This window comes from Lolium rigidum, chromosome 3 (genome assembly GCF_022539505.1).
Source record: "Lolium rigidum isolate FL_2022 chromosome 3, APGP_CSIRO_Lrig_0.1, whole genome shotgun sequence".
In the NCBI taxonomy this organism is placed as follows: Eukaryota; Viridiplantae; Streptophyta; class Magnoliopsida; order Poales; family Poaceae; genus Lolium; species Lolium rigidum.
This window is the reverse complement of record NC_061510.1, coordinates 126,090,187-126,100,911: the sequence shown is the minus strand read 5'-3', so window position 1 is coordinate 126,100,911 and position 10,725 is coordinate 126,090,187. Positions and strand designations below refer to the sequence as shown.

Here is a 10,725-nt window from a genome sequence, read left to right as displayed (position 1 = left end):
CCTCCCTCGGCACCGTCGTCCACCACGCCGGCCAGGCCGTCGTCGGCGGCGCCAGGCTCATCAACGGCATCGTACGACCCCACAACAACACCCCTGGCCTCCACCGATCGATCACACATCCTGACTGAATTCGTGATTGCTGTTGTACGTTTGCCTGCCGCGTAGGGATCGAATCGCTACTACAAGAGCTTGAAGCAGACCGCCAAGAGGCTGGAGGAGGCGGCCCTCTCCTACAGAGGGGAGGAGCGGGTGCAGCTGCTGCGCCGGTGGGTCGTCGGCCTCAAGGAGACCGAGCGAGCCGCCTCGTCCCTGCGGGAGCCGTCGCAGCCTGCCGACGATCCGAACCAACCCGCGCCCGTCTTGGTCTGGTTTCTATTTCTCCTCCCAACATTTTCCTGAATCTCTGGTCCATTGCAATTGCAATGACCGCGTACGAAATTGCAGGATCTGTACGTGGACTACGAGACCGGGGGCGCCGACCCCATGAACTTTTTCCATGTCTTCCTCTACAGCCAAGCGCTCGAGTGCGTTGTTCTGTCCATGGTGGGTTGGGTTGGGTTGGGTTGGGGGTATCACACAATTCAGTTTAGTCAACGTGTTGTTTCTGCAATGCAATGCCATGTAGGAACTCAAGCAATTGACTCGTTCTCTGTGTCGCAGATTATGGAAGCTCCTACCGAGGAAGAAGTTTCACTGCTCTCAGAAATTTTCGGGCAAGTTCTTCAACCGTTGGATGACTTGTTGGTTGTGCATAGTACTCAGCTCTGTCGTCTCACATACTAATATATTGTGGTCTGTGGATGCTCCCTGCAGAATGTGTCTGAACGGGGGAAAGGATGTGCACAACGCAATCCTCAGCAGCATAGGTGACTTGGCAATGTTATTTTCAAGCTACAGCGATGAAGTATTGGTGCGTTCCCATCTTAATTGTTTGCTCTCAATATTAAACCGTGGATTCATCTATAAAACTAGTCCAACAGTGCGGTCCACCTGGACGTACTACTACTTGTTTGTAAGAAAAAGGCCTTTCGCTCAGCTCCATTTTCTACTATGATTTGCACTCTTAGCTATCTGATGCACATCATGTTAATTTTTTTCTCGATGTTCAAAATTAGATGCCCGGGGAGCATAAGATGTACTATTCTTGTATGGGAAAACCATATGTGCATTATGGGTTCATGTTTGGATGATATCGACTTCCCTCTTATTTTCAGGCAAAACGTGACGAGCTGCTTCAGTTCGCTCAATGTGCCATCTCAGGGATAAAAATAAATGCTGAAGTTGCAAGGTCACCTCTTTGGCTTGGGGACACAGAGGGAGGGGAAGTTTTAGTGTCAATGTTTGCATGTGTATTTACATCTACTTTTTCTTACTTCCAGATTAGATACGGAAATCATGCAGCTGCAACAAGAGATAAATGCAATTGATGCTGTGCGAGCCAATTCGTCCAGGAACCGCAATAAAATATCTCCAACGGTCCCCGAGGTAGGCTTAAATTTTTGAATCATTTTCCTTTGTGCTTATGTTGGTACTCATTAGCATTTTACTCTAAGAAGGTTAGTGAAAAGGCTACCTTTATGTTGTGCTAGCTGAGCGTTTTTGGACCTAGCCCATGAAAACAAGAGAAACATAGCCTAATTTTTTCGTGTGATCTATTCGTATGGTTGACCTCTTTCTGCTAGATTGAGGGTGACAATACCATAGCAATCAAGAAATCCCTGTATTCTTTGTTTTTGTTTTATTCTGTCATTATTGTAGAAAAAATGGAAAGTTCAAAGATGATAGTTTTTTTATCATGTTCATTGGTACATTTATGTGCGACCGTTCTTCCGCTTCTACTAAAACCATGGATGTGAGTATGCCGAAGGAAAGTTGAAATAATTAAATATTAGATTAAATGTTAAGCGTTGAGCGTTGTATCTGATATAGGCATTGTATGAAGTATGCATTACGAATGTTCTGTGGGGAGACTAGAAGAAGCGGTCACATGTTAAGTGCATTTTTTATATGAAAGAAGTGTATATAATCGATTGTTCGTATATTAGTAAATGCTTGGCCCTCAAGCCTTCAGCTGCTGAAGTTATTTGTTTCATGTTTTCATCCCATTAAGTACGGGCCATCTTACTTTTGGTCCTCAACTCTAGCTATAGGTTGGGATCTAGATTCAGCAGTTTGTTTCTAAATCCTGATACTCTCTATAGGACTTCAAAACTGCAGTTGCTGAAGTTCGTCTATGCTCCAGAATGGAAGACCTTGTATTAAAGAAGAAATCGATACATCCAGGCGACTCATTGGAGACTCATTTTCATAAGGTAACACTTTCATCATTTTAAATTCTACGAGGCTTCCTTTTCTTGTTTATCTCCCTTTTTTATTATGCTTCACATTTCATAAATCTTGATTCAGACTTAAACACCAGAGTAAATGCAGCCTTTTTTTATTTGCCAAAACATATCTCCTTGTATCCCTTTTTTGAATGATACATGGTTGGTACAGCAATATTGACTCCATAAAACTTTGCAGGTCGATAAGCTGAAGGTTTTGTCAGAATCCCTTGCAAATTCTTCTGCGAAAGCGGAAAAACGAATAATGGAGAATAGGTTGCGCTCTTAAGCATCACCTATGCTATTTATTCATTTTCAGCAACTTGGCACATATTCTTTCGGCAAAATGAGAATGCAGTGGAAAATTATTTGATATAGTAGGCCGTAATTGCTATTACTTTGAAAGATATCAAATACCAGTAGGTAATTCAGAATGCGAGTGCCTTGAATTGTTATTTGGATAAATCTAGTAATATTGGTGTATATTTCTGTATAATCAAGGTGCGCTGTTTACCTTCTTCCAAATAATTTCTTTCCATGTTAAACACGCAGTTCCAAAATATTTGAGATGATCCTATCCGCTTTAAAGTTGCCATATGTTTTACAATGCAGACTACAGAAGGAAGAATCCCTTATCTTCAGAGTCACTAAAACAGCTGAAGTTAGTACAGCTGAAAAGGTGACTTTGTTTGTCATCACTACAATTATTACGGTTCTTTTGTTCAATGAATTGTGTCAATGAGCCAAGCAAAAGTTCTCGTGCGTCCTGATGAACAAAGCTCACACATTTCCTTTAAAGTACCAACAAGAATTTTCTAACTTCCATCATTCACATACATCGAACTGTTGCTGCTAAATGATAAACAAAGAAGGCCATCCAAACTGTTCTAATGTTTGTCTTCAGTAGTCTTCATATGGATGGGCTTGCCTGATTTATTTCTTATTTTGTAAAAGGAATTAGAGACTGAGATCTCTGGACTCCAGAAGGAAAAGGATCAACTTGAGGCAGAACTAAACAAAGTATGATCACTCTTTCTGTTTCCAGTTTCCTGTATTAATGTGCACATCCCAGTTCTTTTGATCTACTGCCTCCGTTCCAAATTAAGTGTCGCAGCTTTTGTTAGATTTGGTCTAGATACGCATGTTGTATCTAGACGCATTTTAGGGTGTAGGTTCGTTCATTTTGAAAAAATTCTGAGATACTTAATTTTGAATGGAGGGAGTATTTCAGTAATTCAGAGAACGAAAATGTGCTGGTAATATTTTGCTTAAGTTTGGAATTCAGTAATTTTTTGTTTCAGTCTTGAGAGGTAAACAGAGTAGGAATTCACCTAGCGGAGTATGTGGGATCTGAAGCTGTTTATTCATGTTGTCCTAGAAGGTGCACCAACTGAAATGGGCCACATTTAAATATTCTAATTATGTTATGATAGAGTACAGATAAAGGTGAATGTACCTTTATACTCTACCAATCTACCATGATTGTTTTATGTGAAGATATTGCAAGGAGATATTTAAGGTTTAAATACAAGCTACAATTATATTGTAGCTTTAGATTATGACTTGTGATCTTAGTAGTATCCCACAAGGCCACAAATGTAATTATTGTCTAGCATTTCAGATACAATAATGAGCTACATACTTGGCGGATCTATCTAATGATGTCCCATTTATACAGCGTGTTAACTATTGTATAAATCATGCATCAAGTGTCCTATTAATTTACCTTATTTATAATATAAATTTGGCGTTCAAATTCTAGACTAACCAAAGGCTCTGCAGTTTGCATCGTCGCTTGTTAGATTTACTATTATACAGAGTCTTAGGCTATGATCCCATGAGAAGATTACTTTTTAAGAGTGATTCTGAAACTCAGATTACAGGTAAATACTAAACTGAATGCAACTGCCCTGAAGCTGAAAAAAACTAGAGAGGAGAGAGAACAATTCGATGAAGCCAGCAATCAGATAGTGCTACACTTGAAAGCAAAGGTTTGGTAACTTCTTTTTTGCCAGTTTCTTCATTAGAAAATGCTTTATGAAAAGCGAAGCTTTTCACTTGCTCAATATTTCTGCCATATGCTTGCTTTAGGAAGATGAACTGTCAAGATCTGTTGCTTCCTCCAAAGTAGAAGCAAGCACTGTTCGTGCTTGGATCAACTTTTTAGAAGATACATGGAAGTTGCAGTCATTATACGAAGAAATAAAGGAGAAGCAGGCCAAGTATGTATGCTCTTTCGCTGAAAAAATACCCACTGATGATTTCTACGTATAAATATTTATTAACATAAGTTTGTTATTTGGAATGTTTGCTGATTGCAGTGATGAACTGGATAGATGTGGAGTCTGCTTTGTTAACTCGATTAAGCATCATGTTTCTGCATGCGTGGTACTCATTTGACTTTTCTTTCTAAAGAAGTGATATACTATGGAAAAGGGCCTTTTGTAAGTACTTTTTTCATATTATATTGTGTTTCTGAACTGGTTGTTTCTTTCTGTTTTCTAGGAAGAGCTGAGCACTTCTATAGATCGTATAAAGACCTTTGTTGATAACTTGAAAATTTTCAGTGACAGGTATTAGTTCTCAGTTGTTGTTAGTCTAGTTTCTTTTTACGGAGTACAAGAATCAAGCGACACATCCTGTGCTAATGCTATTGATTACATCAACAGATCAGTATCGGTGGATGGTGGAGATAACGGCCCGTCGAAGCAATCAAACCCACAGAAATACCTCGAGGAAGGATATTTGGAAACTGAGAAAAAGGTCATTCTTGATTATATTCTTTACCCTGCTTCCTCCTGAGACAGAAAAGTCTAGCAAGTTCTCATGCAGTTACAGCTGGCTTTGAGAAGTTATTTTTCAGCTTGAGATTTTTGCATGACCTTGTGATTTGTTTCAGGTTGTAGCGGCATTCAGTTTAGCTGATAATATCAGAACATTAACATTTTCCAATCCAGAGCGTAGGGCCAGGTAAATTGCTGTTCAAGAATCAAGATAAATTTTTATATGACCTTGTTTGGAGCTAAAAGAACTGCCATTTCCATTCTACTCCCTGAACATGTCTTCAAGTACAGTGCCGAATTGATGTTATGCAGGGATAACCCTGAGGTGAAAGACCTGTTCGCCACCATCGACAAGCTGCGAGTCGAATTCCAATCGGTTCCACGACCCGTGCTACAAATCGAGATCAAAGAAAAAGAAGAGAGATCAAGACGGCTCGGGTCTCTCTCCTTCAAGAGCAGCGCCGGCACGCCAGGCCACTCAAGAACGGAGTCCCCGATCGCTGCCCAGCTCAGGACGCGGCTGCCGTCGGAGTCGGACTCGGAGCCGGGGAAGCTGGACCAAGATTTCAAGGAATACGAGGCTGACGACATCGGTGGATGGGAGTTTGACGAGCTTGAAGACGAGCTAAGAACCGGCGTCCAGTAACAGTTGATGTACAAATTATTAGCACTGACTGAAATTTGGATAGGATAGATGTTTGTGTACATTATGATCTCCACTTGTCTTCAAAAGCTTTTTGCTGCATCCTGTGGACGATGCCTGCACATATGTTTGGACCTTGGGAGAAGAGCCGTCGACGATGTTTGATGCGTCCACGTCTTGCCAGGGAAATTGACCACACTTGTATGTACGCTGCGTACGTACAGTTTGGCTGCTGGCGTGCCTGCCTGATGACCTGTAAGAAGTCAACTTCGTCGCTCCCTCTTTTACCCGTCTGCGTCTTCCTCTTTTCTAGGCTTTCTTCTTTTCTCCAGCTTTAGTTGACAGCAGAAAGACCAAAGATGCCCGGGATAACGGAAAGAACAAAACAAGGTCTCCACCCTTTCGCTGCACAAAGGTGCTGCTTTTACTTTGTCAACCTCTCTGCTTTTTTGTGCAGTAATGTTTTTTTAGATGTGCTTTTTTGTATTGTTATTAATCCATATACGTGTTCTTTTCCTTCTTCAAAGGTGCAACGTGCAAATAAATGGTAGTAATGCATGTCCTCAGTACTTGTGTTTACTGAACTTCATCCTGCTTGACACTGTGCAGAAGGACCGAGCGTGGGAAAATGTGAAGCAGTACTATCGATGTAGTACTAGTAGTGCCTGAGCAATGGTGTCGTACACAATTAGCTGATGTAGTACTAGTAGTGCCTGAGCAATGGTGTCGTACACAATTAGCTGCTCCATGTAAAAAAGTTGTAAGAAGCAACGTGGTGAATTTTAGGGCATGAGCAATGGAGGCAGCTGTCCACCTAGGCTTGGATAAAACTTTTGACATATGCATACCATGTTATGGTCCCATTAATATATCTTTCTCTCAAAAGCTTATTTGGTTTTTCTCTTTCTCTCTCACATTTTCACTCAGTTTTCACTTTATGGCTGAAGATGTTGCCTCCTAATGAAGAGGCTGCCTCCTCATCCGAACCTACTTTGGATCACCCGAACCTAGCTAAAGGTGTGAGGCAGTACCTCTAGGGCATGCATTGGGCATGCCCTTATCACTCCAATGAAAGCTACAACTTTAATTATAAAAAAGAGAGAAGAGACCCCATAAATATGACACTATGTATCTGTTTCTCTCTCCAAAAATCTTGCTTTTAAGGCTTAAGATCCCACTTCTTGAAGAGCAGGCTGCCTCCTCATCTGAACCTACTTTGGACCACCCCAACCTAGCTAAAGGTGTGAAGCAGCACCTCTAGGGCACTGCATTGGGCATCCCGTAGTATCAGTTACTGGTAAGAGTATCTCCACCGGCGGCCCCGGTAGCGGCCCCGATAGCGTTTTGGGGGTCGAGAGCGAAAATGGACTCGCACCGATGCGTCCCAAACGGTGCCGGCCAATTTTCGAGTCCAATAGAATCGCCGGCAACTCTGTGCCGGCCCCTTCGCCAAGGGCGCAAATCGGGCGCGCCGACGCCTCGCGGAACGACGGTTTTCGCAGGTGGGGGCGCCTTGTCAGCGAAAGGACGCGGCGGTTCGCATCGAAAACGACGCGGGGAGGTTGGTCATCGGAAACAACTCGGGGAGGTTGGTCATCCAGCAGCGACGACCTGGACTTCAGCGCCTTCGACTCCTAGTGCCGCTATATGTTTTTTTTTAGTTTTTTAGTTTGAATTCGCGTTAAATTCGTACAAATTTCGTTCGAACTTCGTATGAATATCGTTTCCAAATTTTGAATTTGATTTTCTAAATATATCGGGGCCGCCGGTTTGGGGGCGCCGGTGTGGGAGCAGCGTCCCCAAATAGAGGTTGTTGTGCCGGCGCCCCTATACGCCAGTGCCGGCGTCCCTGCTGGCGCCTATTTAGGTGCTGCCGGTTGAGATGCTCTAAGGCCATACACTATGTAGCGCCGACTCATTGTAAAAGGTTGTCAGACTTGAACCGGTCTCCAATTTTCTACTATGTATGGAACCGCACCAAACTGTAGCAATAGGGTCCAGTTGAGATTATTAAACTCTCTTTCTTATCCCTTGCTTGGACGCAGACCTCACTCTTCCTTCCATGCATGCACTAAACTGTACAGATATCATTGTTTTATTGGAATGAGTCGAACCAAATACTTGAGTCGCTTTTCCTGTCAGACATCATGAATCGATGCCCTGCTATGTATTGAACCGAATCAAGAGCCACCATGGTTCGCTTTCCCACTACATAGTGCATGGTCTAATAGCCAAAGAGAGAGGCCATCTCATCCAGAACCTGTTCATATTTCTCTAATCTCATGCCTTTGACAATGATACAAAATCTAGTTACTGTTTGCTCTGTGTGATATGTGAAGTTGCAACTGTGAATTCGAAAAGTGTCTTTGGCAGCTCCCGGTTTTTAAAAGATATATTTCTGGGGTTTCAAAAAAATCTGAGCTTAAGTACGTACATGCATCGACATCTTCTGAAGGTACGGTAGAAATTTCGGAGAAATATATGTTGTATTATGAACTATAGAAAGAAGATCAAATTTTGACAAAACTATCTCTATGCACGGAAAACCAAAACTGATCATGGGTGCATATGCACCTGGTATGTATAAAACATATTTCAAAAAGTAAAAAAATTTAGGAAAAAAATTTAGCATGTAAAGGGACATGTTCTATGTGTACACATAAAGTTTCACGTAAAACCAACAATTTTTGTACCATGTGTAAAAAAGACAAATAATGCCTCGAGAAATAGACTATTTTAACACCAAAAATTTGTCTTTTTAGTACAGGGCACAAAACATATCGGTTTTTGCTGAAACAACATTGTGAACATGTAACATGTCAAGGTATACACGAGGCATTTTTATTTTTATTTTTTTAACATTTGGAAATATGTTTAATATGCATTTCAAATAAAGGGTGCATATGCACCGGGTGCAGAAACACCCTGTCCTATGCACAACCATTAATTTATCTTTTTCCTGTAGCTCAAAAGACAACACAGTTTCTATTGAAACTTCGCACGGTATTCAAAACATATGTATGTATTAATGGAATAGTTTTTTATTTTATATAAATATAAAATACATTTTTTAAAATTTCAAAATTTGGGAGCACTAGGCTCGGGTGCACCAAATCTGCTTCGGAATTCCTATGACTTGTACTACTAGTACATGGTACTGCAACACGGGAGTACTAGGAAGTGTGCTACAACTACAGTACACAACCCATAGCATAGTACAACACATCCAGATACAAGAAGAGCTACACAAACACATGATCTCTGTCTGATCTACTGGGAGGGAGTGAGCACAATTGCACAAGACAATCCCTGGAGTGGAATCAATCAGCCTCCAAGACCACAGAGGGGGCCACGCCCGCGCCCCAACCCCATTCTGTTTTCTTGGATTCCTCCCTGCCCTGCCGCTGCCATCGCCTTGCCCATAATTTTTGTTCAAACTCCTGACACTGCCCCCCCTTCCCCTCTTAACTCCCTGCCTAGCCAGCCATTGCTTTGCTTGACCAGCTTCCTTCCTCTGCTTCCTCCCCCCGCAATGTGCCCTAGAGCAACGGCCGAGCACGGCGGCGCTGCGATGGCGATGGCGATGACGAGCGCGCACTCGTTCGGGGAGGAGGAGTACATCGACCTGGATCTCAGCTCCTGCGGGGAGTACGAGTTCCGGGTGTGCCGGAGCAGAGCGCCCTGCGCGGAGGAGACGCCCTGCCGCGGCAGGACGCACAGGGTGGCGCCGAGGCCGGGCGGCAAGGCCCCTCACGCTGAAGCCACCGCTGGCAGCGGCGGCTGCAGGAGGAGCACCGCCACGGTCGCGCCGCTGCAGCAGTCGCATGATGTCCGCGGCGCGCAGCCGGCGAGGGCAGCGCGCGGGAAGGCCGTGCGCGCGAGGCTGCAGGCGTCGCGGGCCTTCTTCCGGTCGCTGTTCGCCAGGACGTCCTGCTCCGACCACGAGCGGTGCCGCGGCGGCGCTGGCGTCCCGTGCCCTTCCGGGAGCGTTAGCGGCAAGAAGGGCCCGTTTGGGCAATTCAAGAACGGCGGCAGCGGCGCAGGTCCGACGACGCTGAGGAGCAGCATCGAGCAGGAGAAGGAGGAGGAGGAGGAGGAGCACGCGGCCAGCATCCGGCAGCGCAAGTCCTTCTCCGGCGTGATCAGGTGGCGGCCGTCGACGACAAGAGCACCCGCGCCAACGCCAACGCCAGCGCCGCCTCCGCCGCCTGTGTCCTCAACGAGGAGAAAGTCGTGCGGGAGCGTCCCCGCGGCGCTGACGAGGAGCAGCAGCTGCCGGTCGGAGTGCGAGCCGGAGGGGCTGATCCAGGGCGCCATCGCCTACTGCAAGCGGACGCAGCAGCAGCAGCAGCGCGTGCTCGCCAGGAAGAGCGTCTGCGTCAGCGACGCCGCACTCTGCTCCTCCTCCTCCTCCTCCTCCTAGGACTCCATCCAATCCAAGCAAGCTCTTCTCCGAGCCTAGCAAGTAGCGACCCGAATTCCCCACCCCACCTGTGTAGGTAGTAGCCTGCTACGTGTGCATGAAAAAAAAGGGCTTTGCATAGCGACCAGTGACAATAATGTGAAGTGTTTCTCTTCCTTTTCCATCTCATTATTAGTAGGACATACGGAAATTCGCTTTGGAGCTTGGTTTTTCTGAAAATTTGAAAACATGATTTCAAAGTTTCGAAAAAATCAAGACATATAATGTTGTGCTCTACCAACGTATAAAATCTCAACCCGAAATACCTAATATTCTGAGCTTAACGAAAGTGACAAAATCTGACAGAATACGGACATATGCGAGCAGATTTGGTGCACCCAGGTGCTAGTGCTCCTGGTTTTTGTAATATTTAAAAATTATACTTGTGTTTTAAAAAACATAAATTTATTCATTTAATACGTACACATGTTATGAATACTTGTGCAGATTTTTGGTAGAAATTGCGTTGTATTTTAAGCTAAGGAGAAAATAACAAATTCATAGAGATGGAAA

General features: G+C 44.1%; 2 protein-coding genes across 2 annotated transcripts; both read left to right on the top strand.

The window, feature by feature from the left end:
- Positions 1-348: 348 nt before the first annotated feature.
- On the top strand, positions 349-5,771 carry LOC124698192. The gene is made up of 17 exons (XM_047230709.1): positions 349-363; positions 445-543; positions 661-713; positions 814-910; positions 1,215-1,288; positions 1,380-1,485; positions 2,202-2,312; positions 2,524-2,600; positions 2,937-3,003; positions 3,279-3,344; positions 4,208-4,315; positions 4,416-4,546; positions 4,646-4,712; positions 4,830-4,897; positions 4,994-5,087; positions 5,224-5,294; positions 5,420-5,771. The coding sequence occupies exons 2-17, from the start codon at positions 484-486 to the stop codon at positions 5,751-5,753; spliced, it is 1,584 nt and encodes a 527-aa protein (XP_047086665.1). The 5' UTR covers positions 349-363; positions 445-483; the 3' UTR covers positions 5,754-5,771.
- Positions 5,772-9,282: 3,511 nt separating this feature from the next.
- Positions 9,283-10,173, top strand: LOC124695484 (probable membrane-associated kinase regulator 4). Its single transcript, XM_047228324.1, has one exon. The coding sequence runs from the start codon at positions 9,283-9,285 to the stop codon at positions 10,171-10,173; it is 891 nt and encodes a 296-aa protein (XP_047084280.1).
- Positions 10,174-10,725: the final 552 nt, after the last annotated feature.

What these genes read in the sequence shown, in the direction of transcription:
- LOC124698192 (XM_047230709.1), top strand. Translation starts at nt 484, where the DNA reads ATGAACTTTTTCCATGTCTTCCTCTACAGCCAAGCGCTCGAGTGCGTT. An exon ending in TGGAGACTCATTTTCATAAG is followed by an intron (nt 2,313 to 2,523) that starts GTAACACTTTCA and finishes AAAACTTTGCAG; the next exon opens with GTCGATAAGCTGAAGGTTTT. An exon ending in AATCCAGAGCGTAGGGCCAG is followed by an intron (nt 5,295 to 5,419) that starts GTAAATTGCTGT and finishes GATGTTATGCAG; the next exon opens with GGATAACCCTGAGGTGAAAG.
- LOC124695484 (XM_047228324.1), top strand. Translation starts at nt 9,283, where the DNA reads ATGTGCCCTAGAGCAACGGCCGAGCACGGCGGCGCTGCGATGGCGATG.